At 51.0% G+C, this 24,816-nt stretch overlaps 12 protein-coding genes across 12 annotated transcripts; 7 read left to right on the top strand and 5 right to left on the bottom strand.

The window, feature by feature from the left end:
- Window positions 1–42: 42 nt before the first annotated feature.
- Window positions 43–1,797, top strand: An16g05080 (hypothetical protein; the record flags this gene model as incomplete). The annotated part of the gene is made up of 3 exons (XM_059745126.1): window positions 43–149; window positions 230–344; window positions 1,372–1,797. 3 exons carry the CDS (start codon window positions 43–45, stop codon window positions 1,795–1,797), a joined length of 648 nt encoding a protein of 215 aa, XP_059606545.1.
- A 51-nt stretch (window positions 1,798–1,848) lies between these two features.
- Window positions 1,849–4,276, top strand: An16g05070 (uncharacterized protein; the record flags this gene model as incomplete). The annotated part of the gene is made up of 4 exons (XM_059745125.1): window positions 1,849–1,868; window positions 1,940–2,008; window positions 2,064–2,546; window positions 2,599–4,276. The coding sequence occupies 4 exons, from the start codon at window positions 1,849–1,851 to the stop codon at window positions 4,274–4,276; spliced, it is 2,250 nt and encodes a 749-aa protein (XP_059606544.1).
- Window positions 4,277–5,456: 1,180 nt separating this feature from the next.
- An16g05060 (uncharacterized protein) lies at window positions 5,457–9,597 on the top strand (the record flags this gene model as incomplete). Its single annotated transcript, XM_059745124.1, has 7 exons — window positions 5,457–5,686; window positions 5,742–7,213; window positions 7,304–8,241; window positions 8,292–8,571; window positions 8,624–8,811; window positions 8,867–9,046; window positions 9,097–9,597. 7 exons carry the CDS (start codon window positions 5,457–5,459, stop codon window positions 9,595–9,597), a joined length of 3,789 nt encoding a protein of 1,262 aa, XP_059606543.1.
- Window positions 9,598–10,248: 651 nt separating this feature from the next.
- An16g05050 (uncharacterized protein) lies at window positions 10,249–13,859 on the top strand (the record flags this gene model as incomplete). The annotated part of the gene is made up of 8 exons (XM_001397776.3): window positions 10,249–10,338; window positions 10,406–10,484; window positions 10,607–11,067; window positions 11,141–11,325; window positions 11,382–13,249; window positions 13,301–13,479; window positions 13,532–13,649; window positions 13,702–13,859. 8 exons carry the CDS (start codon window positions 10,249–10,251, stop codon window positions 13,857–13,859), a joined length of 3,138 nt encoding a protein of 1,045 aa, XP_001397813.1.
- Window positions 13,860–15,198: 1,339 nt separating this feature from the next.
- An16g05040 (hypothetical protein) lies at window positions 15,199–15,511 on the bottom strand (the record flags this gene model as incomplete). The annotated part of the gene is made up of 2 exons (XM_059745123.1): window positions 15,199–15,281; window positions 15,388–15,511. The coding sequence occupies 2 exons, from the start codon at window positions 15,509–15,511 to the stop codon at window positions 15,199–15,201; spliced, it is 207 nt and encodes a 68-aa protein (XP_059606542.1).
- A 270-nt stretch (window positions 15,512–15,781) lies between these two features.
- An16g05030 (hypothetical protein) lies at window positions 15,782–16,134 on the top strand (the record flags this gene model as incomplete). The annotated part of the gene is made up of 2 exons (XM_001397774.3): window positions 15,782–15,992; window positions 16,124–16,134. 2 exons carry the CDS (start codon window positions 15,782–15,784, stop codon window positions 16,132–16,134), a joined length of 222 nt encoding a protein of 73 aa, XP_001397811.3.
- A 298-nt stretch (window positions 16,135–16,432) lies between these two features.
- An16g05020 (uncharacterized protein) lies at window positions 16,433–17,359 on the bottom strand (the record flags this gene model as incomplete). Its single annotated transcript, XM_001397773.3, has 3 exons — window positions 16,433–17,036; window positions 17,128–17,214; window positions 17,277–17,359. The coding sequence occupies 3 exons, from the start codon at window positions 17,357–17,359 to the stop codon at window positions 16,433–16,435; spliced, it is 774 nt and encodes a 257-aa protein (XP_001397810.1).
- Window positions 17,360–17,973: 614 nt separating this feature from the next.
- On the bottom strand, window positions 17,974–18,987 carry An16g05010 (hypothetical protein; the record flags this gene model as incomplete). The annotated part of the gene is made up of 3 exons (XM_001397772.3): window positions 17,974–18,651; window positions 18,709–18,782; window positions 18,846–18,987. The coding sequence occupies 3 exons, from the start codon at window positions 18,985–18,987 to the stop codon at window positions 17,974–17,976; spliced, it is 894 nt and encodes a 297-aa protein (XP_001397809.3).
- A 466-nt stretch (window positions 18,988–19,453) lies between these two features.
- Window positions 19,454–19,737, bottom strand: An16g05000 (hypothetical protein; the record flags this gene model as incomplete). The annotated part of the gene is made up of 2 exons (XM_059745122.1): window positions 19,454–19,501; window positions 19,582–19,737. 2 exons carry the CDS (start codon window positions 19,735–19,737, stop codon window positions 19,454–19,456), a joined length of 204 nt encoding a protein of 67 aa, XP_059606541.1.
- A 444-nt stretch (window positions 19,738–20,181) lies between these two features.
- Window positions 20,182–21,063, bottom strand: An16g04990 (hypothetical protein; the record flags this gene model as incomplete). The annotated part of the gene is made up of 5 exons (XM_059745121.1): window positions 20,182–20,412; window positions 20,507–20,551; window positions 20,592–20,717; window positions 20,827–20,928; window positions 21,007–21,063. 5 exons carry the CDS (start codon window positions 21,061–21,063, stop codon window positions 20,182–20,184), a joined length of 561 nt encoding a protein of 186 aa, XP_059606540.1.
- Window positions 21,064–21,079: 16 nt separating this feature from the next.
- An16g04980 (hypothetical protein) lies at window positions 21,080–22,201 on the top strand (the record flags this gene model as incomplete). The annotated part of the gene is made up of 5 exons (XM_059745120.1): window positions 21,080–21,154; window positions 21,281–21,388; window positions 21,617–21,686; window positions 21,781–21,938; window positions 21,962–22,201. The coding sequence occupies 5 exons, from the start codon at window positions 21,080–21,082 to the stop codon at window positions 22,199–22,201; spliced, it is 651 nt and encodes a 216-aa protein (XP_059606539.1).
- A 253-nt stretch (window positions 22,202–22,454) lies between these two features.
- An16g04970 (uncharacterized protein) lies at window positions 22,455–24,815 on the top strand (the record flags this gene model as incomplete). Its single annotated transcript, XM_001397768.3, has 2 exons — window positions 22,455–22,815; window positions 22,990–24,815. Coding segments are annotated over 2 exons (2,187 nt in total), but the record flags the coding sequence as incomplete, so codon positions are not given.
- Between the last annotated feature and the right edge of the window lies 1 nt (window position 24,816).

Raw genomic sequence — 24,816 nt, 5'->3', positions numbered from 1 at the left:
ATTCAATCGAAGGGCCGGAGGATATAGGAGGGAGGGTATAAGATGGAGACAGGAGGGAGGAGGAGAGTTGAAGGAGAACAAGAATTTTTCAGCTCTTTCTGGGGAGGAAGAAACTTGAAAAGAAGGGAGGACGCCGGCTGCCAGGACTAGTAAAAATCGTCCCGGAGAGCTTCGGCCCGTCGTCGAACTTGGTAGAATCACGGCAACACAGCGTACCATCCAATCGCAGCCCAGCGATCCTTTTGACCGCTCAAGCTGAGTTGCCGAGCCACTGCCCCGGCCGGTCTTCTTCTTCTTCCACTGCAGCTCGCAGAAGCTACCAGTGCCCTCTACTCATTGCCACTGTGGCTTGAATACTTTTCCATCAGTTTTTCTTCTTGTTACTTGCTTCCCCCTAGCTGCTCAGGTATTAGTTAGTATATGTCGATTTCAATTACTCTGGATGCGATTTCACGTTAGTAGCATTGCAGAGATAAGCTTTTGCTATATAGCTATTTGTACATACGTCCAACGTTACTTGTAGCAACGCTCTGTAGAGGTTTGACAGTGTCGATACCTCTCGAAATTAGTCTGCGTTTATTGATTCTGAGCCATACACTATATTGATAGCACCTCGATACCATGGTAATATCAAGTTGATTCAGCAAGTAATAGTATAGTCAATACTAGTAGTTGTTGTCAATATTGCTTTTCTCTCGTAGATGCCTCGGCACCTTTACACCGGCCAGCTATGTGGTGGATTTATATCTTCCAGTCTTGTGTTAGTATGTCCGCGACTACACTTTCTGCATCTTCTACTACCCGTATTATCTGAGTCAAAGCTGCAATGTACGATCAGAAAAGCTCTGAAATGTTTAACCCATACTATTGGCCAATTTGTCGAAGGAAAAAATAGGCTAGGATAGACTTTCATCGGACATGGGCATGTCATGAGTCATCATCGCCAAGCAGAATGTGATCCGTAGCTTTAATCCGAAAAACTATCATCCAAAGTACTACATGTATTGCTGCCATCTTCAACAGTCACTATTGCATTCGACGTCATGAAGAAACCATGAAATAGAAATATATACGGGCAATTGCTGGTTGGTCCGAGTTCAAAACCATGGATGGTAGACAATGGTTGTGTCGAAACACTGCTTCCCGTTAAGCTGTTGAACCTAGACGGGAAACCCTCACGAGACCTCGGTCTACTTAGTAGGCGTACTGCAGATAATTGAAACAATACAGGGGGGTTTGGAATAGCATGCTGCGTGCAGGCGAAAGCGATTGTATGATCTTACAGGATCCGAATATTACCCAGATACACAAAGTAACGACTTGAGGATCTTCCTTACCGTCTAAAGAGAAGAATGTAAGGCGGGCTGGAAGCGGTGGACTCGAATTGACTCGACCGCATTCGCCGCTGGAGGTTCCCCGGATTGGGTCCGACTAAGTCTTACGTCATCCGTTCGCACCCTCCGAAATCGTCCAAAGGCAGTGAAGGGCGGATCAGTTGAGAGGGAAAGCGACGTGGGAGCAGAGCAGAGCAGACAGAGAGAGAGGGAGAGGAGGTGTCTGGTGCTGGTGGTGTGCTCTCTACTTTACACTACTTTACTCGAACAAGCTCTAGCTTTCAACTTCCACTCTCAGGCTAGACCCTGTTGTCAATACCCTGCGACACCGGCCTCCTTTTCAGCTGTTTCCCTTCCCATTACTTCTTTTCTTTTTCGCCGTCGCTATTACTCGCCATCGACTCTTCTGTTCCCTATGTGTTGTCCGTCCTCTTTTTTCCGCAACATCGGAGCTCCGCCATAGCTGTACTTCCGACCATGTCACCTTAAAATATAATATCGACGTTCTTTCACAATGACTACGGATTCGCTCGCGTCAGTCTCCTGCTTCCCTTCCCACTCAGGTGATCCAACTGGCCGATTGCTAATGTCGTAACGATCTGCAGGCATCATCCGACGGAGTCTCTTATCCTTCCCAACAAGCGCCGCTTCTTCCCCTTCAAAATTCCCAACTTGTCTGTACATTGAGCTCGCAGAAAAGCAGACTGATCAGTGCTAATCATGAGACAGTCATCAACAACTTCGCAACTATATTAGCACCGCGGACCCGGACAGGATCTACGTTGTCGTCGAGCGAGTCATCTACTCGATTCACATTTCATCACAAAAGCGGGAGACCATTGCCGTTATTCCGTTTGAGCCAAAATGTCTTGCTGCTGGTTACGGCTGGATTGGGGTGGGGGGCGCCGATAATGGAGAATGCGCATTTGTTGGGCTATCGTCCGATCGGAGTCCGCGCGCCCGTGCCGATACACCGGCTTTCCAGCCGTCGGACGTGGACAGTGCTTTGCCAATCGATCTTGACCCTCCTGCGAGGATATCGCCGCCTTGGATGCCTGGCGACGAACCTGGACCGGCTCGCCATGGCAATAGAAGGCAGGTTCCAGAGGTGCAATTGCACAAGTTCGGAGGCAGTATCGTCAACTCAGTGACGATCCACCGTCTGCCTGGGGATGGAAAGGAGTTAGCGGAGGAAGATATAGCCATTCTGAGGTATGGGCATGGCAATTTTCCGAATCACCTGAGATGCTGATTGCTTTTGCAGTAACAACGATAAGACTGTTACCGTTTACTCCCTGGCCCGGTCGAAAGTCCTCAAGGTGCTTCATCATCCGGCGTGCATGAACTATGCGATCATGTCACCAGATTCAACTATCCTTGCTGCGGTTGGTGATGAGACTCGTGCATATTTCTATGATGTTACCCGCGACCTTGATGCTGTGACTGTAACGGATGAGGGTGACAAAGTTTGTGGGTGGAACTGGGACCTTCTTCGTTGTATAGAAATGGACATAGGCACACGCTTTGACGATGGATGCTGTTTCACTGTCGCTTTTTCTCAATTCAGTCGATTATGCGCGATCGGTTCGCAGTCTGGAGTCATCACCATCTTTGATGTGGGGACCATCCGCGATATTATACGCCAGCCCCAGGGCCAGAATGCGATCATCTGTCGCTTCAACTCATCCAGAGCTTGTTGCAATGGAGGCGCTGTACGATGTATGGCGTTTGCACCTGAGCCCTGGGATCTTCTGGTATGGCTCGAAGACAAGGGGCGAGCTGGGATTGCCGATGTTCGTCGCGGTTTCGTTCGCAGGCAGATACTGGAATTGGATATGAACGAGCCCGAGTTGCAGGAAGTCCGTACGGAGCCATTGCTAGATGACTTATTATTCGAACTCGATGGTCGAGCCTCCCCAGACACACGGCATGAACTCGACGCAACACAGCGAGCGATTGACTCGTTAGAGGGAGCACTCCATAACCAAGGCGCGACGGGTTCCGGCAACTCGCCACTAAGTGAGAGCCTGGTACAGGACCTCACAGAAAGAGAGAGGCTGATTGTTGAATTTTTGAATACAGCGCGATGGACGTCGAGGATGGAAGACGGGTTAGCGGAGCGGCGAGCTAGAGCTAATGCTCATCCTCACCCTCCAGTGCGCCCCCGGTTCCACGGTCCCACAGATGAGGCCACTCGAGCCTCCGGTCCTACTTCGCCTCCACCACGCAGTCATCCAAGCCGAGAGTTGTACCAGGAAGACTCGCAATCGGGAACTGGTGATCGTAGTCAGCATGCGAGACGCCGGGGCTCTGTCCTACTGACCCCTAGCCAGAATGAAGCCAGCAGTAGAACACCCGAAATAGGACTGGCAAACCCCGATCCGCAGCCTAGTATTACACTCAGCTGGACCGCTTCGCCCTCAGAGATCTACCCTAATCGATCAGACACCCCTGCGCATGCTACAGATTCAAGCTCCAGTGAGCTTAACAGTTCTGGTAACGAGCATGGCTCCGCGGCTCGGCTTCATGGCACAATGAACCGTCCGTCCGCCAATTTTGATTATTCTAATACCACAGCAGACTTGTTGCCCCCGCCAAGAAACCACCAACGATCCCGTTCAGGCCACAGACGGCTAGAGAGTCAGGATGGCACGCCCGAGGTCCTGCAAGACACACCGCGGCTCTCGGGCACCGAATTGAGAGCCAGCGTGGCTGTGGAACGCCTTCGACGGCAACAGCGACAGAACGCCATGTTGCCGCACAGCCGGCAAAGTCACCTGCGGTATCGGCAAACCCAGTGGGATTTCGAACAAGCTCGTTCCCCTCGATGGATTCGTAACGTGCTGAATGAACTTCCTGATCGTAGTCTGGGCATTGGTCGAGACCAGGAACCGGGTAGCACAGCTGGTATTGGTTGGGGTGCAGATGGCCGAACATTGTAGGTGCCATGTCTTGAATGCTTCGAGGGTACACTTCAACTGACTGATTAGATACGTCGCCACTGTGGACGGAATCTTCGAATTCCAGGTCAATGTAACAGACAGGAAGACCTTCCCTGTCATCACCTATCGTTAACAAGTAATTCATGAGCCCTGTCACGGGTAAAGTTCTGGGATAGTTGCTGAGCACGACATTTGCCTCAAGGTTGAGCGGCTCGTCCAACATCCCCATGACTCTTATTATTATTTACTATATTCTATTTGGATTTTGTGATGTGTTTTAGTTCGCGCGGGTATATGAGAGGGCGCAGGGTCTGACGGATAATTGGCATTCAGCATACAAGATTGAACGACTGGAGATAGAACACCATCTTTTGATGTTGAGGGGGGAATCGGGATTGTCCACGACGATGGATCCCTGGTTGTTCCCTGGCACCCCTTTTCCAGCACGGGTATTTGCGCGTTTGTTTCGGGAGCATTCCGATTGTAACATTGGGTTCAAATCATCGTTTCGCATTTGCTTTTGGCGTTCTGGCGACTGTATATGACGAATGACTTTTTGTACAAGGACCACACACACTACCTTGTATTGTTATTAGTAGGGCACATGAACAGGAATAAAAAGTTGTGATATTCTGTGCCGACTGGCTGAGTTGCCTTTTCCACTCATCACTCTGGGGAAGCAGAAATTGTGCAATGCCACAACCCCTGGAGGAAATCTGTGGGGAAGAAGCAAGTCGATGAGATTTTCCGATTCCCCTCTGATTTTCTCCCAAATCGCTTTAGTTCATTCGGATGTGAATTAACATTATTCATCCCACCGGTAGGCGGAAGCTGCAGTCCCCACACGACGTCAGAGTCCGAGCTGGTTGGTTCTGGCGCCAGCCAACTTCCCGCCGCCAAACACATCGAATAACCACCGGTGCTAGCTACTCTTTCCATCTCCAAAGCTACTGTGATAGGGTCCCATTGTCAATTACTACTCCTGTGAATACTGGACTTTCCCTGCAGGCTTTCCATGGGGCTTATTGAACTTGGCTTCCTGCTTTGATAAGATCTTCCGCCCTTCACGCTACCTGGTGGGGTTCTCTGTTAGATCTCTGCTCAGACGTGTCGTGCGATGCTGAAGTAGATCGCGTACCATCAGAACTTTCCTAACACCTTTGGCGAGAAGTTTTAGAAAATGGCAGAGACGCTGACATCGGCGCTGGCCGAGTTAAGCCTAAACTCGCAGAACCTTAGCGGACCGGCTTTTGACGCAAGACTGGTCGAAGAAGAGGATGGTGTCTACAAGGACTTCAAACCTCGGCAAAAGGCCCGGCAGGATGCTGCTGACCTTAAGCAGGAGCTGGAGCAGGAGTTTTTGACCCCTTCATCCACGTTTAGTCCTGAATGGCTGAACCGTTTGCAAAGGTTCGATACCCCACATTCGTTCGCAGCCTCATCTGTTTATACTGACATGGCGCAGGAAATGGGATGTCCCGACGGATTACACTGACCTATTCGAGGTCGCTGGTACACAAACACGTACTATCGTCCGGTTTGATCGGGACGGCCTGGAAGGACGTGTTACTGGCTACCACGAAGTAACCGTTCCCGCCACTAGTGCAAATGCCAAAAATTCAACGTCCCTGCTTCGCCGGCCAGCTGGCCGTGCGGACTTTGTTAGAGGCGCCGCTGGCTTCTTTCCATTCGCTCCGGGTGGGCTGGACGGTGTCGAAGCAATTGCTGAGATGGAATCCGAAGCCCAGACGCCAGAGCACTCTAGAGCCAGCGGCAAGCAACCGGGCCTCGATCGGATCATTAACCTTGGTGCTGAAGGTGGTCTATTAGAGATTGCCCCTGGCTTCTCTCGGGGATTGAAGTTCGAGGAAGCAAAGACTAAAGAGGCCGCAGAAGGGGACGAAGAAGTGGAGCACGCGCTTCAGCAGGAAGAGACCGATCTGCATGTTGAGCAAGAGGAGACAGCGTCAGATGCCGGAGGTGTCAAGATCGATGATGAGGCGGAGCTCAGCGATGAGGAAGATATTGACTCTTTGCTGCCTGTCGAATTCCCAGCGCTGGAGCCCCACGCGCCGCTGCTCGCAGGCATGCAGCAACGGAAAGCCGGTAAAGAGTGGGCTCATGTCGTCGATGTCAACAAAGAAATTCCGAACTTCCGCGACCTGGTTCCCGACATGGCTCGGGAGTGGCCGTTTGAACTGGATACTTTCCAAAAGGAGGCTGTTTATCATCTTGAATGTGGCGACTCCGTATTCGTTGCTGCTCATACGTCAGCTGGTAAAACTGTCGTCGCCGAATATGCCATTTCTCTAGCCGCGAAGCATATGACGAAGGCCATTTATACGTCACCCATCAAGGCATTGAGTAACCAGAAGTTTAGAGATTTTAGAACCGAGTTCGATGATGTTGGCATCTTGACCGGTGATGTCCAGATTAACCCAGAAGCAAGCTGCCTTATCATGACGACTGAAATCTTACGAAGCATGCTATACAGAGGCGCCGATTTAATTAGAGACGTCGAGTTTGTGATTTTCGATGAAGTGCATTATGTTAACGACCTTGAAAGAGGTGTTGTTTGGGAAGAAGTCATCATTATGCTTCCCGAACATGTTACGCTGATCCTCCTGTCTGCCACCGTTCCTAACACTTATGAATTTGCATCCTGGGTTGGTCGCACAAAGAAGAAGGACATCTACGTTATCTCAACCGCGAAGAGACCTGTACCCCTCGAGCATTATCTCTGGGCCGGCAAAGGGAAGTACAAGATCGTCGATTCCAACAAGCGGTTCCTTGAGAACGGCTGGAAAGAGGCAGATGAGATCATCTCCGGAAGAGACAAACTCAAGGCCCAGAAAGCGGCTGAGGCTCAAGCTCAATCTCAAGCGAGCAGAGGAGGTGCTCCCCAGGGACGAGGACGTGGACAAGCCGGTGGGAGAGGTGGTGCTCGCGGCAATGGACAACGTGGAGGAGCCCCTCGTGGCCGGGGGCAGCCTGCAAATAGAGGCACTGGAAACATTGCCCGTACAGGAAGAGGTGGTGGACGGACCACAGCCGCGCAGGACAAGACCGTTTGGGTGCAGCTCGTTGGGCACCTTCGCAAAGAGAATCTGCTGCCTGGTTGTATCTTTGTCTTCTCCAAAAAGCGCTGTGAACAGAATGCCGACTCGCTGTCCAACCAAGACTTTTCCACTGCTTCCGAGAAGAGCTTGATTCATATGTTCATCGAAAAGTCCCTCACAAGACTTAAGCCAGAGGATCGGACCCTTCCACAAATTCTTCGTCTTCGCGAATTGTTGAGCCGAGGAATCGCTGTTCACCATGGTGGTCTTCTGCCGATCATGAAAGAGATTGTCGAGATTCTGTTCGCTAAATCGTTGGTTAAAGTCCTTTTCGCTACCGAGACATTTGCGATGGGGCTCAACCTGCCAACCCGAACGGTTGTGTTCTCCGGATTCCGCAAGCATGATGGCAAAGGCTTCCGAGATTTGCTACCTGGAGAGTACACTCAAATGGCTGGACGTGCTGGACGTAGAGGACTTGACAATGTGGGATACGTCATTATCGTCAATGCAGGTCGAGATGAAGCTCCTCCAGCCGGCGCTTTGAGAAAGATGATCCTTGGTGATCCGACCAAACTGCGGTCTCAGTTCAGGCTTACATACAACATGATCTTGAACCTCTTGCGTGTGGAGGCCCTTAAGATTGAAGAAATGATCAAGCGAAGTTTCAGTGAGAATGCTACCCAGGCTTTGCTCCCGGAGCACGAAAAGCAGGTGCAGCTTTCGGAGGCCAGCTTGGCGAAAATCAAACGAGAGCCTTGTGACATATGTGACATTGACCTTGCGGCATGCCATGCCGCAGCTATTGAATATGAGAAACTCACAAGTGAGCTCCACGTGGGACTACTTTCATCACCCGTTGGCAAACGCCTCTTTGTGCCGAAGCGATTAATTGTGTACAGAAAGGTAGACATGCCCCCATCACCCATGATCAATCCCAGCTAACTGTCCTACAGGAGGGTTTCCGAACCGCAGGTGTCATTGTTCGCGAAGGTGTTAGCGGAGGTCAGACACCTAGCATTCAAGTCCTCGAGATCGGAAGACTCGGACACAAGCGCCATCCTAGCGATATTCTTCCCTTCCTCCCAATGTTCAAGCATTTGTTGCAGACTTTGCCTACCCGTGCTGCCGATATGGCACTGAAATCGTACAAGGTGCCCCTGTTGGACCTTGAGTGCGTCACAAATACGCTAGTTAAGCTTGGTGGTCCCACATGGTACCTCAACATCAAGAAGGGTGAGTTCTGTAGATGCCTTGTGGTGGATGGTGTTGCTAATGTCGTGGACAGAGGCGAGCAAATTTGCAGATAAGGAGCTCACCAAGCACTGCGCTTCGTGGACGAGTCCAGTCTGGGATGAAATAGACTGGGCTCGAATCAAGGAATTACAGGTCAGGGATATTTTAGAGAAGCGGCAACAGCAGGCCTCCATTGCGCAAGGGTGCAAGTGTTTGCAGTGTCCCAGCTTCCTGAAACATGTAAGTGATCTCGTTATCCCAAATCACGCCCGACACTGATGCTTACATCCGACAGTTCGAAATGCAACACGACGAATGGCAGGTTAAAGAGAATATTTCTCAATTAAAACAGCTCATGTCTGATCAGAACCTTGCTCTGCTGCCTGATTATGAGCAGCGTATCCAGGTGCTGAAGGAGCTGGGCTTCGTGGACGAGCAGTCTCGCGTGCAGCTGAAAGGAAAGGTAGCATGTGAGGTAAGTTTCTCAGTTCTCCTAGTTCCATTCCACCGCTAAATACCGAACAGATTCACTCCGCCGATGAGCTTGTTCTGACCGAGTTGATCCTCGAGAACGTTCTGGCTGAATATGAGCCCGAGGAGATCGTTGCACTGCTATCCGCCTTTGTCTTCCAAGAGAAGACAGAAAACGTTCCCACATTGACTCCTCGTCTTGAGAAAGGCAAGGAAGCCATTGTGAGGATCTCCGACCGCGTGAATGATTTCCAGATTCAGCACCAGGTAATCCAAACCAGCGAAGATAGTAACGATTTCGCTAGTCAGCCACGGTTTGGTCTGGCCGAGGTTGTCTACGAATGGGCGAAGGGAATGTCGTTCAACCGCATCACCGACCTGACTGATGTGATGGAAGGCACTATTGTACGGACCATTACTCGTTTAGATGAGACATGCCGGGAGGTGAAGAATGCGGCCAAGTTGGTGGGTGATCCGACGTTGTATACGAAGATGCAACAGGCACAGGAGCAGATCAAGAGAGATGTGATCTTTGCAGCCTCTTTGTACATGTGAAGTTACTACTAGCAGTAGTGGTCAGTGCTGGAGGGGTGGTTGTTTTTTTGGGGGTGAAGAGGGGAAACCACGTGGGGAATTACTCTTTTCCTTTCTTTTCCCATCAAATACTATACTCTTTATTTTGCCCTTTGTTTTGATTGTTTCCAGTGCGTTTCATTAGTTCCCCTTCTCCTTGCCTGAGACGGCTAGAAGAAGCACACATATAAAAGGAACCAAACCCCGGACTCGAATCAATAGACCCTCTTTTGTAAGAATTGAAAGTCGAGCTTGGACCAGGAAAAATTCCGCCTAGATTGCCCCCATTCCCGAGGCCTCAGGCTCAGGAGAAAGCAAAGTTCTGTTACCGCGCGTGGCGGCGAGGCCTCTGATTAGCTGCCATAGGCGCGGGGCGGGCCACGCTTATTGGAAAAACCACGACAGAAAACCAAACCCAACAAACCCAAAGGGCACTTTTGCTGTCTCTCTGCACACTACTTTGACTATCAATCCCTCCTCCTCCTTCTCCTCCCCCCCGCTACTTTATCGCCCTCTCTCGCCCCCTCCTCCTCCCCTCACATCTCCCGGCTCACTCACCGCGTAACGGGGTCTTTTTATTCTTCCAGCTTAATCTTTCTTTTTTTTATTACCGGGGGCCCTTGCTGGTGCGAGATGGATGTTGCCGCTTTACGAGACCGCATACAGTCTACTCTCGACGTCAATGCGGACAATCGACGCCAAGCTGAATTGGATCTGAAATATGTATGTGTGGGAATAGAGGCTCGGAGTCACTCAGTGTGGCATCATACTTATTTTATATTCTCTCTAGGCCGAGACGCAACCCGGATTTATAAATGCGCTCTTGGATATTTTGCAGGGGGAACAGAACAATGCCGTTCAACTGTCGGGTAGGTTTTTTTTTTTTTGTGGTGACCGTCCGGGCGATCACCCACCGCCCTTTCTTTTTTACCTCCGCCCTCATACAAACAAAAGAAAGTAAATGATCTAACCTAACGATGATTTTGTTTAGCCGGTGTTTACCTGAAGAACCGCATTAATCGTGGTTGGTCCCCTGTCGAAGAAAGTCCGTTGCGCACACCGATTCCCGAGGAGGAGAAACCGGGGTTCCGTGAGAGGCTGATTCCCGCCCTGGCATCCACGCCGCCGAATGTTCGGGCTCAACTGGTTCCTCTTCTTCAGAAAATCCTTCAGCATGATTTCCCCGAGCAGTGGCCGGGTTTCCTGGACATCACCCTCCAGTTGCTGGGCACCAACGATGCAAACTCCGTCTACGCCGGTTTGCAGTGCCTGTTGGCCATCTGCCGTGTATACCGATTCAAGGCCGGAGAGAAGAGGGAGGAATTCGACAAGATCGTCGAGCATTCGTTCCCTCAGCTGTTGAGCATCGGTCTGAAGCTCGTTGACGAGGAGAGTCTGGAGGCGGCGGAAATGCTCCGGATCGTGGTCAAATCCTACAAGCATGCTATCTACGTGGGTGAACCAAGAAGAGATGAGAGGTTTCCAATTCGGGTGGCTTACTGAGACTAATGCGATGGTGGTATAGTTCGAACTCTCGCCGCATCTTCAAACACAACAAGCGACGGTGGATTGGTGCACGCTCTTCCTGCGTATCATCGCTAAGGAGCCTCCCGCCAGCGCCATGAACGAGTCGAAGGAGGAGAGAGAGCTCAACCACTGGTGGAAGTGCAAGAAGTGGTCGTACGCGAACCTGAACCGTCTCTTCATCAGGTATGTAATTTGCGCTCGGTGTATGCGTGGGGCATTCATCTGATCACACTTCGCAGGTACGGAAACCCTACGACGATGAGCAAGTCGAGCACTCCCGACTACACCCAGTACGGCAAGGCTTTCATCACCACTTTCGCCCCCGAAATTCTCAAGGGATACCTGCAGGAAATCGACAAGTGGGTGTCCAAGGGACAGTGGCTCAGCAACCCCGCGCTTGCTTACACCATGATTTTCCTTGAGGAGTGTGTCAAGCCGAAGGCTATGTGGGAGCACCTCAAGCCTCACATGGACAACTTGATCGCTCACTTCATCTTCCCCATCCTGTGCCAATCCGATGAGGACATTGAATTGTTCGAGACCGACCCCTCCGAGTACCTTCACCGGAAGTTGAACTTCTACGAGGAAGTCTCGGCCCCCGACGTTGCTGCTACGAACTTCCTGGTGGCCCTCACCAAGAACCGCAAGAAGCAGACCTTCTCCATCCTTACATTCGTCAACAGCGTCGTCAGCAAGTACGAGTCTGCTCCCGATGACCAGAAGCTGCCCAGAGAGAAGGAAGGTGCCCTGCGCATGATTGGTTCTCTGGCTTCTGTCATCCTTGGCAAGAAGAGTCCCATCGCGGACCAGGTGGAATATTTCTTCGTCCGCCATGTTTTCCCCGAGTTCCGCAGTCCCCACGGTTTCCTCAGGGCTCGTGCCTGTGACACTCTGGAGAAGTTCGAAGCTCTTGACTTCCAGGATCCCAACAACCTGATGATCATCTACCGTAACATCCTTGAGTCCATGACGGACTCCGAACTGCCTGTCAGAGTTGAAGCCGCGCTCGCTCTGCAGCCCCTCATCCGCCACGATATCATCAGGACTTCCATGCAGCAGAACATCCCCCAAATCATGCAGCAGCTGCTCAAGCTCGCGAACGAGGTTGATGTGGATGCTCTGGCCAATGTCATGGAGGACTTTGTTGAGGTCTTCTCCGCCGAACTCACTCCGTTCGCTGTGGCACTCAGCGAGCAGCTTCGTGACACCTACATGCGTATCGTCGGCGAGCTCTTGGAGCGCAATGCGGCCAAGGGTGACGAGGATGCGTACGGCGATTTCTTGGATGACAAGAGCATCACCGCTCTGGGTGTCTTGCAAACGATCGGAACCCTGATCCTGACCCTGGAGAGCACGCCCGATGTCCTTCTTCACCTCGAGACGATCCTCATGCCTGTTATCAGCATCACTCTTGAGAACAAGCTCTATGACCTCTACAATGAGGTCTTTGAGATCATTGACAGCTGCACTTTCGCATCCAAGTCCATTTCTCCCACGATGTGGCAGGCCTTTGAGCTCATCCACAAGACCTTTAAGGCTGGCGCTGAGCTGTACCTGGAAGACATGCTTCCCGCCCTGGACAACTATGTTGCCTACGGCTCGCAAACAATGGTTCAGACTCCCGCTTACCTCGCCGCTGTTGTTAGCATGGTTGAGGACATCTTCCAAGATGAGAAGGTCGGCGGTGTCGATCGGATATGCGGTTGCAAACTCGCGGAGACGCTGATGCTGAACCTCCGCGGTGGTATCGATCAATACATCCCCGTGTTCATTGAGCTGGCGATGCGCGTCATCGACGCCGGCGAGGCCCGGACGAAGTCTTACCGCATCCACTTGATGGAGATGGTCATCAACGCCATTTACTACAACCCTGTTCTCAGTCTCCAGGTTCTGGAAGCCAAGGGCTGGACGAATAAGTTCTTCAGCACTTGGTTCTCCAACATCGACAACTTCCGCCGAGTCCACGACAAGAAGCTGTCGATTGCTGCGATCAGCTCTTTGCTGACATTGAATGTCAATGATGTCCCGGCTAGCGTGCAGCAGGGTTGGCCCAGGTTGCTTCAGGGAGTGACCAGACTTTTCCAGACCCTGCCGGCGGCCATCAAGCGTATGTTATCTGAGCCTAGATATGTCAATATGTGTACTGACTTTGCTATAGATCGTGAAGATGCCACCAAGGAGTCTGACTTCACCTTCGACGAGGAAGATGACGAAGGTGATGAGGAGAACGACTGGGATGGCGAGGTCGAGTGGACCGAGCAGGACGAGGCTGAGGCGCTCTTGGAGGGCGATGTCCCCGATGACAGTGCCGCCTACCTCGACTTCCTGAACAAGGAGGTTAGTCAGATTGTATTGACGTTCGGTTGATCACCATTGACGCATTATATAGGCCCAGAAGTTCGGATCTTTTGCCGATGATGACGAAGATGACCTTGATGAGGAGAGCCTGCTGGAGACCCCTCTGGACAAGGTTGAGCCTTACGGCATGTTCAAGCACGTTCTCATGAGTACGTCCATTGTTCGATTATTTGAAGCATGCGGCCACTGACAATGAAATAGGTCTCCAGCAAGAACAACCTCAGCTCTACGAAAACCTTGCGAAGATCCTGAGCCCAGAGGAACAGCAAGTCCTTCAGTCCGTGTTCCACGAGGCTGAAGCCAAGGCTTTGGCGGCGGCCAACGCCGAGGCTGCTGCTGCCCAGACCAACGGGAACTAGAAACGCTACGATGAACCCGGAGGGCTGACGAAACGAGCCAGTCGGTCTCTTCGAGGCAACGAACATCGCAACGAAATCAAAAAAGAAGAAAGAGAAAAATGCCATCCCAGGTTGGATGTCTGTTTTGGCAGAGCTTGTGGATCTTCACCATCTGTCGTGGCGACGGCTAGTGTTGTCGAGCGGCCTGCTGGATACGTTATAACGCCATCTATGCCTTTTCTTATTTTCTTTTCCTTTGTCATTTAGAACAATTTCTTTTTTTTTCTGTCTCCTGTTCCGTTGACGTTTTTACTAACCCTCTGGTGATGTCCCCGGTTGTTTTCCCAAAAGTTCCTTTTACCCCCCAATGTTCGAGTGCAGTGGTGCTGCAAATCCGAAGAGATCGATTCCCCCCCACTTAATCCTGTCAATTGACTTATGGTTATAATGTCGGACAACATGAAGGCTATATCTATGCATCCTGCCAACCTACAACTGAGTATGAATGATCAGTGCTCGCTTGATGGTGGCCGATGGGCAGCGCGTGCTTTTTTTTGCAGTAATTTGAGTCCGTGCCTTGCGAGGCTTTTAGAAATGTGTAAATACCTGTGATACTCCTGTGAATGATTGCCATTTGCTTAGCATGAAGCAACAATTGCTCGTCTTATACTTGCGGTTTTACAGCCACGGGCTTTTCAAAGTATTATTCATGACAACTGGAATGCCAGCCAGAGAGACATGTCAACGAACTAATCGTTCTGTTTGGAAGTCTATCTCTAGTATATAGTGGCCCGAGGGGGTTTGGCTGTTAAGCTTTTACAGCGAGTGCCATACATGTATGAACTTTTATACAAGGTAGTTGATTGCTGCACCGGGCTATGGAAAATATCAAGCGGTGTTTCATACCATAACGATATTGTTTGAGCATAGTTGTAATTGTCTCACGATCACGGTAGTATTCTACCAGTAGTACAATCTATATACAACTTAATTCTTGAATTCATGGTAGCTTTACATCAAAACATAGAACTTAATATGACATGTAGTGAAAGCCAGATCTGTTGGATGTCAAGTAACTTCGCAGAGTCATCAAAATGGAGTAGTTACTAGCAGTAAGTAGTAAATCAACCCTAGTTACCTTAATATATATTTATATCCCACCAACGCCCATTGGATACCGTAGCACGTAAACCCTCACAGTCCAACCACGAACACAATTTTCCTCTTCGCAAACCTAAGCGTGGACAGCCTAGCAGAATGGCTATACTATAGGGGCTTATGACAACAGAAATCACAGACCTTGTTGCATCCTCACCGTGACTATCCCAGCACCATGGACATGATTACATAAACAAACAAATCACGTGACACTAAAGAAAGGAATGACATCATTGCCTCCAGCCCAGCCATCTGCATCATCAATATTCAATTCATCCATCGAAACTGCCATTCAACATACAATAGCAGAGCACTGTATTTGTTTTACTACATAGCCTCATGAAAGAGAACTTTGTTACTTATTCCTGGGTATTATCAATGATAGACATACTACACCCCACACAGTTAGAACCGATCGAAGAATCTACGTAACCAAACCGTTTACAAAGCATCCAGCACCTCCCACACGTCATGATGATGTTCCCAGAACCAACATCCAGCCCCAATGTTCCCATACCTGCCTGGTTTATATCATAGCTGACTGAGTTAAGATTCTGGACCCTGAGCAATTGATATTTAAACCCTTTTTTCTCTCCTTCTAATTCTTCCCTATCTACCTATCTATCTACATACATACACTTTTTGCTTGAACCTCACATACCTGTTATATCTACCTACCTACAGTAAGTGAATTTCCTTCTCTCCCCTATTACTACTTAGTTCAATTCAAAAATTCTAATCATCCACTTCTACAGCCTTCAAACCTCCTTGAAACAATAATAAAAATGTCCGCCCCCAACGCCGGCCGCCAGTCCCCCCCTCCAGAGCGCCAAACCGGCGCCCAGCAACAAGAACCTCCCTCGCAGGGCAAAGCCCAGCCTCAATATGCGCCACCCGAACACGACGTCCAGGATCAGGCTGCCCAGACGGCCGGGTTGTCGAGTAACCCTAAGCACCCGTTGGAGGATATAGAGAGTGCGAAGTTTTCGAAGGGCGGTGTGGCTTAATCCTCTCCTTTTCCCTATCTATCTAAGAGAGGATGGAATGGGGGGTGTGTTGTGAGAATGGGAATAAATGTGATGAATTGTATTTATGATGATTTAATATGATATGATATATTGTTATAGTTACTTTTTAATGATTGGGTAGTAAGTAGAGCGGTGTAGTTTGGTGTAGTGTAGTGTAGGGAGGAGTAGGATGGGTTTCACTCTGTTGAGGTTGTTTTATGGGGTTTATACACAGGGAGGATAATGGCTGGTATCAAATTGGTATTGAGGTATCGCTTGTTCCAGACAGCTAGTTATAGCAAAAAAAGATGTTGTCACTGAAGCATTACATGAACTGAAAAATAGTCAAGTCATTATCGCATAGAGACAGAAACCACACCCTCGTTGCTCATTAACCCCCAATCCTAATTTTCTTTCAATTCAATTTGCTTACGCCTGCTCAGCAGGAGCAGCAGTACCCGCCGGCTGAGTAGCAGGCGCCGTGCTAGGAGCAGGAGCTTCACCACCCTCAGTAGTAGACTTGCCGCTCTTCAGATCCGCAAGTCTGCGAGCCTCGTTGTGAATATCGCGCACCTGCTTATCGGTCTGGGAGTAAAAGTCCCGCAACTTCCTGCCCGAGGGAGTGTCGAGGGCCTTCTCGAAGTAGTGGTTCAGACTACGCCAGCCAGTGGTCGCTTTGTCGCTGAGCTTGTAGTTCTCGTCCAGACCGCGAGCACGGTCCGTGGCATGGTACTTCTGGTCGAAGGAAGACAGAGCGCTGGTGAAGCGCGACGAGAACCCGTGCTTGTTGTCCAGGGCAATGGCCTTCTGGATGGCATTGTCGCTGAGGGTGTAGCCGTGGGCCAGGTACTCAGCTACAATGCGAGAACGGGGCTTGTCCTCCTGCTCGAGGTCGTGGTTGTACTCGTCCTTGGCTTGTCCGGCGCTGGCGGCCTGCTCGCCGGCGATGTCGTCGAGGCTCTGGGCAGCCTTGACGTGCACGAGAGAGGAACCAAGCTGGGTGTTGTCGAGGAGAAGAGCGGTCTTAGCAGCACTATCGCAGAGAATCATGGTTAGCTTTGATGGAGAGTGGGCGAGATGGTGTCATTTGGCAACAATGACGGGTAAGGTGCGGGGTAACTTACGCTTCCTTTTCGAAAGTAACGGTGGCCGACTTTTGGGCATCAGCTTCGCCTGAAACGGGGGTCACGGAAATGTGGGTGATCTTTCCGCTGTAAGGTTGTCAGCCGTGCAGTTCATGCAAGGGATGGTTTGAAATGCGTGCATTGCATACCAGAAGCTAAAGAAATCTTGGACCTCCTTGTCGGTGGTAGCGGAGGCAATGCCCTCGACGTGGACGGTGGAGCGTTCAGACATGATGAATGAAGTGAGTTTTGGATAAAGGTAGTAGAGAGATAAATGGAGATGATATGATATTCAGAGAGTAGAGGTATAAGTCTGGAGAGAAAAGGGAGAAAGGAGGAGAAGAGGAGAGCTGTTATTTAAGAAGAGTGAATAATGTTTCGTGTTTAGGGGGCGGGCCTGGAGGCGCCACAGATGACGTCGCGAGGGGCAGCCAGTCTGGCGCACAGCCACAGTGGGCCCGGCCGCGTTGTCCATTCAATGACAACATGTGAAAGTGGGAGTGGAAGAAGTGCAAAGGGAAACTGAAACATTCCTAGTGCTACCATCCGCTGACTATCATCTATCTAGATGGTACTAGTATCTTCCTCTCTACCCCCCAGGCAGTAGCATTTTTGGTCAATAGTCGGTCTTCCCAGAGGCCCAAAGCGTCTAATCGCAGAAGCAAAAGCAATACCGGAAAAGGAAAACCGAGAGTGCGCCCGAACAACCTAACACTAATCAATAAATAGTTCTGACCCAAGAAATAGCAAAACAGAGCGAAGAAAATAACGGCTGAAAGATCCTGCTTTCCTATTTTATCCATAGCATCCAATCTATAGCCAAAGAAGCTTCGAGACATCCCCGTCTCATTCTTTAGTCTCCGTGCCGGATGGCTCTTTCAAGTCTGGGGTAGGTGTAGATGGGGAGTTGTCGTCTCTCAAATGAGAAACATTCGACTCCTGTAAATGAAGCTTTGAAATGACAGACTCAAGGTCTCGGACACGTCGGCGTAGCATTTCATTCTCGCGTTTGAGCGAATCGACTTCTCCGCGCTGCTGCAAGACCTCTTCATGGCGGCTTGTAGAACTGATAATGGGCGTCTTCTGCTGGGACAGCGAGCTGCGATGCGGATAGCCGACCGCGTGATGAGGTATGTGGTCAGTCGATTGTGTCTGATGATGGGATCCTGGTGTTGAGGGCAACGCTCCTTCCGGTTGCCGATGAGACGTGAGCGATGATTCCCTGCTTCGCCCCGGTCGCGAGGGATCAGGACGTGTCGAAGGAAGATATGTCTCTCGCGCAGGTGCGATGCCGGAAACGCTTCCCGCTCTCGACCCTTGCACAGCTGGGATGTAGGAGGAGCTCAAGCTGGAGGATGAGCGGTGTCTTCGCGATGATGTGGGGTGCGCGGAGCTGATAATATATGGCGACGCATGGAGTCCATCTACAGAGTCGTTGAGAGTGGTTGAGGTCGAGGAGGCTGTCGATGCGACCGAGTTTGTTTGTTGACGAAGGAGGGAAAGCTCTCGCGACAAGCGGTTCACCTAGAGTAGAAGATGGTAAGCACAGACTTGATAAAGGAAGGATCCATCGTGTCGTACCATTGCCTCCTGCTCTTGCTCGAGCATTGAATGAATATCGGAGGGAGTGAGCGGTTTGGGATGGCGAAGTGGACCTGGAGCTACTAGTCAGTCAAGGTGCTTTCCAGCTTTCTTTGTCTGCATGGCCATTGGCTTACCCGACGTAGACATGTTGTTTACCTGGTCGCTGACGAGTGGGATTGCATTTGTGTGAGCGCTCGGCGTAGATGCAGCGACTGAAGGAGCCATGGCCTGCGATGAGCGACGTGAAGATAATGTTGACGTGGTGGTCGGTTGCATTGTTGTGGCAGCCCGAGGCCGTAATCTGGGAGAAGAAAGAGGACCGGGGTTTAGTCCGGACGCCATATATACTAAAGTTTAGGGAAGACGCAGGACGACCAAGGGTTCTGACTGATGGGATGGACGAATGGTAGAAGGTAGCAACCGAAGGAGTCCCTGAATCGATAGGTATATTCCGGCGGAGACAGTCGTCTTTGAGGTTAGTTTCGTTAGTTTGTCGGTAGGAGGAAGTATGGATGCTGGGGGATGGCCGGAGGACACCAAGCAGCAGCACTACCACCACTCTTAACTTCTTACTACCGACAGACTAATATTACTTCTGGCAGACCACCGATGAAGCACAGGCTGCAGCATCACCCCTTGATTGGACTGACTGGAATTTTAAAGCATACCAACCACTGAGCCACCACTGACTTGTGCGCGAATTCTCCAGCTGAATGGAGCCGACATGCATGGAACCTATCATTCATCCTTTGCCAGTTCCTAGCTTTGCTTCACGCTCAGCCGGATAGACCTGGGGCCGCTCCCCGGGAGTCCAGAGCTTAATTATCTGTCCGAGGAAGCTTTAGCCAGCCTTTTCTGAATAGACAGCACAGGGGTGAATCGGCTGGCAGACGGAAGTTTATATTTGGATCGGAGTTCCCGCCAATGGTCAAGGGAGGCGAAGTTGGCGCAACGATCTTGGTCTTGTCCCACATCCACCGTTTCCCAGATTCTCTCATGGCACAGCCGGTTGTAATCTGAATCCATCTGACCGCATAATTATGTGCACACTAACGCTGTCTGTCTGCTTTTTTCTTTTCCCTCTCTACCGCGCTATCCTACTCTAGTAAGCTCGGTTGAGATTGGCTCGGCATTCTTCCTCACATGCATGAGTTTCTACCTACTATGTACTAAATCGTCTATACATAGAGCTAAGGCGGAGTCCCCATCCTGAGGCTAGAGTGAGGCCCACTCTAAGGCACCGCTTGAGCTGCTCTGTCAGATCCCTTATTAGGGGAAAAAAAATCACTATCAATGCTACGGCTTCTTCTTCGCTAGTAATTATGGGCACACGACTCCAAGGCCTACTTACTGTAATAGTGCACTCCTCAAGATAATCCACTAAGCCTAGCCTGGGTTTTGCAGAACTGCCAATCGTGGGCATGCACATCATACATGCCTACCAATCAGTGTGCATATGATATATATTCATCATGTACTGCGTATAGAGCATGTCGAATCATCAGTATGGAGGCAATGCTCAGAAAGACTAGTAGTCGAGATCATATGCTGGAGTAATGGCTTCAAGTGGGACTCGTTCCCCCATGCGTGTCCGGCCAATGCGCCAAAAGCGGCACCGCGTCGGGCCGAATCAACACTGTAAGGCGGAAGCTCCAGTATCCGCGTCACTGCAAAGACTAGCGCATCCTCAAGACACCGTGCCTACTCACAATCTGGTCCCAGGGCCCAGTCCAACGAATTGAGTCACGCGACACCTACCCATATCCCCTTGATTGCGAAACATCTGGAATCTTACATCAGGAGCCGCCAAGGTGCTCTCTAAATCTAACAAGCCTTGTGCCTTTATGAGCAGAGAACTGACCCTGAGCACTTTGAATTACCAGTGTTAACCCGTGTCTGATCATTAGTACTTCAGCGAAGCAGTCATTGACATTGACAGAAGCAGATCCCGCCGGAGTTGACAGGGCCGCAAAAACAATACCAGAAAGCGCTGCGAGAGAATGTGCCTGCCAGGAAGGAACATCCATTGGTTGTGGAGAAGGCCACTTCTATAGAACCGAGAAGAGTAAACTAATAGTGGAAGGATTATCGGTTGATTCACTTTTGCATCTATACCTCAGACTCCGCAACCGTCGTCGGCATGCAAAATCCAGATCTCCCAACAGGAAACGGCACAGAATGCACACCAGCTGGTGGAAGACGTATAGTTATTATATACTCCAACCAAAACCAGGAGGAGGTTTCATATGACCGGGAAGGTGAAGGGTGGGAACGATATCAGGGCGTCGGAGGCACGATAAACCGGATCACGGACCTAAATGTGGCGGATTCAACAGCCAGCAAAGGGTCCATGGGTTGAAATACATACATGGTCAAGTGGCTGTTGGGAGTTGATCTACTATCTACGGGATACCCCCAACTACTTAGTCTGGAAAGCGAGGACGTACATACTTAGCGACAGGTTAAGATTAACACATATAGGCTAATATTAATGTTGACACTACTGAATAGAGTTGAGCTGGAAGGCTCAGATGCCGGTGACTCACGGCATAAGTGCTCCTTTTATCAGGGAACCATAGACGAGCAGAGAAAAGCGTTTGGATGGGCAGGAGGTGTATTCCGGCGCGTGGAGACCCTCCGAAAGCCGGTGTTGGACTGGTGGAAGCGGATTGGCGCAGTAGCGAGCAAAGCAGGCTGGGCGGACACTAGATAGGCATGGATCTGCTTGACGAACCATCAAAATTTCCTGGCAGATGAACGACTAGGAACAGACGACGGAGTCATGATCTGTTGAGTAGAGCACTGGTGGTCCGTTCCCTGGCAGGGAGTTGTGAGTCAGACAAGCTTTCGAGGGGGGTTGTTAATAGCAATTGAATAATGATTATCCTATAATAACGCCCTACAGGCTAGGATTGTAGCCCCTGGACAGCTGGGAAAGACTGGGACGGGCTATCAAGTCAGGAAATTAGTGATCGGTATTGCTAACCGCGGGCTCCATTTCTGCCACTACAGCCGCTAGTCACCACTTAGTCACCACTTAGACTTGGCCCCGAACCTGTTAGCCTCCAGTTCCCCATGATCTCACATTGGCTGATAGCCCAGGCGGTGAGAGGCCGGGCCGGTCTTTTGGGGGAATTCTGGAGTCCCAGCGATCCAGAGTGCAAACTGAAAGGGGAAAAGAGGGAAAAAGGGCTCCGCACACCGGAGCTCTTATCGGCCCTCCCAAGGTTGGGGCATCATTTTTTTTCAGTGCAAAGTCGGAAGTCCCATTGGAACACTTTCTCGGTCGGCAGCCCGTTCTCCATTTTGGCTGGTTCTTGGTCTCCAGAGGAAAAGTGCCGCATTGACTCATCGCCGTTTCCCGCACCTTTTCTTTACTTCCTCGTTTCCCGTCCCCTCTCCATCTTCTTTAGCCATTTCTTCCCTCACTCTTAATTCTCTCCCAAGAATCCAAAACAAAGGTCCGCCTGGCCAATTCATCTCCCTTTAAGTCCTCCCCTTTGGTCGTGGGCGTGTGGCATAAAGTGGAATACACCAGGAACTCAATTCCTTGGCCTTTAAAGGGAAATTAAAAAAATTCCCACAGAGCCGGACCAAAAGCGGAGTCTCCAGATCCTCCCTCTCCGGAACTCTGCCAGGCCATAAAAGTAGAGAGTGTGCATCCTCTCAATTGATTCATCCCTTTCATCTTCCCACCTTTCTCTCTATTTTCCCTGTCCTTTTCTCTACCAGCGCAGAGCGCAATGGTTCTCGCTACTCGTTGCGGGCAGGCTACGTCCGCCCTCCTGCGTCAGCGCTGTCTGGCGGAGTCTCGTCGCTCCGCCCTCGCTTTGCGCCCATTCTCCTCCCAGACTACCGCTCACTCGACGGCTTCGAGTCTCAGATTGGCCAAGGCCCCTTCTCCGTGGCGACCGCAGCAGCTGCGCTCTTTCTCTAGCGCCCTTCGTCGCTTGGCTTCTGAGACCTCCAGCGCTCCCTCCGCTGAGAGCTACCTCGCCAGCGGACTCGTCAAGCCCGGCAGCAAATTGGTCGATGTCAAGAAGGTCCTCGTTATCGGTAGTGGTGGTCTGAGCATTGGTCAGGCCGGAGAGTTCGACTATTCCGGTAAGTTGGACGAGTCGCTGAAACCTTGACTTTCCCATCATGAATCCCCTGCTCCTTTACCTGATGGTTCGCGATCAATTGAGCGATTCCTACATGGAATAAAGACGGGAACCCGGGATTACTAGGTCAAGGCTTTTCTATGAAACAGTTGCTAACACTAATCTTCTCCAATAGGTTCTCAGGCTCTGAAGGCCCTGAAGGAGGCCGGTGTCCAGTCCGTCCTGATCAACCCCAACATTGCGACAATTCAGACCGATCACAAGCTTGCGGATGAAGTGTACTACCTCCCGGTTACCCCCGAGTATGTCACCTATGTCATTGAGCGGGAGAGACCCGATGGTATCTTCCTCTCTTTCGGTGGTCAGACCGCCCTGAACTTGGGTGTGCAGATGAACCGCATGGGTATCTTCGAGCGCTACGGTGTCCGCGTTCTGGGAACCAGCATCAAGACCCTGGAGACCAGTGAGGACCGTGATCTTTTCTCCAAGGCCCTCAACGAGATCAACATCCCCATCGCCGAATCCATTGCGGTCAGCACCGTCGACGAGGCCCTGAAGGCTGCTGAGACCGTTGGATACCCTATCATCGTCCGTTCTGCCTACGCCCTGGGTGGTCTGGGTTCCGGTTTCGCTGCCAACCCCGAGGAGCTGAAGAACTTGTCCTCCCGCTCTCTGACCCTTTCTCCCCAGATTCTGGTCGAGAAGTCTCTCCGTGGCTGGAAGGAAGTCGAATATGAGGTTGTCCGCGATGCTGACAACAACTGCATCACTGTTTGCAACATGGAGAACTTTGACCCTCTTGGTATCCACACTGGTGACAGTATCGTCGTTGCTCCCAGTCAGACCCTGTCTGATGAGGAGTACCACATGCTCCGTACCGCTGCTATCAAGATTGTTCGCCACTTGGGTGTCGTCGGTGAATGTAACGTCCAGTACGCTCTGCAGCCCGATGGCCTTGACTACCGTGTCATTGAGGTCAACGCTCGTCTCTCTCGTTCCTCGGCTCTGGCCTCCAAGGCCACTGGTTACCCCCTGGCTTACACTGCTGCGAAGATCGGTCTGGGACACACCCTCCCCGAGCTTCCCAACGCCGTTACCAAGACCACTACTGCCAACTTCGAGCCCAGTCTGGACTACATCGTTACCAAGATTCCCCGGTGGGATTTGAGCAAGTTCCAGCATGTCAACCGCGACATTGGCAGTGCCATGAAGTCTGTCGGTGAAGTCATGGCTATTGGCCGTACTTTCGAGGAGTCTTTCCAGAAGGCTATCCGTCAGGTTGACCCCCGCTTCGTTGGCTTCCAGGGTGACCACTTCGAGAACCTCGACGAAGTCCTGAAGAACCCCACCGACCGCCGCTGGTTGGCTGTTGGCCAGGCTATGCTCCACGAGAACTACTCCGTGGACAAGGTTCACGAGCTGACCAAGATCGACAAGTGGTTCCTGTACAAGCTCCAGAACATTGTTGACTGCCACCACGAGCTCAAGGACATCGGCAGCCTCTTTGGCCTCCAGAAGGAGATCCTGCTGAAGGCCAAGAAGCTTGGTTTCTCCGACAAGCAGATCTCTCAGCTCGTTGGCGCCTCTGAGGACGATGTTCGCGCCCGCCGTAAGTCCTTCGGTATCAGGCCCTGGGTTAAGAAGATCGACACCCTCGCTGCCGAGTTCCCTGCTGACACCAACTACCTCTACACCACCTACAACGCTACCTCCCACGATGTTAGCTTCGACGACCACGGTGTCATCATTCTGGGAAGCGGTGTCTACCGTATTGGAAGCTCCGTCGAGTTCGACTGGTGTGCTGTCAACGCTACTCTCTCCCTGCGCAACATGGGCAAGAAGACTGTCATGATCAACTACAACCCTGAGACCTACTCCACTGACTTCGATACTGCTGACAAGCTCTACTTCGAAGAACTCAGCTACGAGCGTGTCATGGATATCTACGAGCTTGAGAGCGCCAGCGGTGTTGTCGTCTCTGTCGGTGGTCAGCTTCCTCAGA

This window comes from Aspergillus niger (assembly GCF_000002855.4).
Source record: "Aspergillus niger supercontig An16".
NCBI lineage: Eukaryota > Fungi > Ascomycota > Eurotiomycetes > Eurotiales > Aspergillaceae > Aspergillus > Aspergillus niger.
Note: the sequence above shows the minus strand (reverse complement) of the source record. Positions and strands in the feature narration are given on the sequence as shown.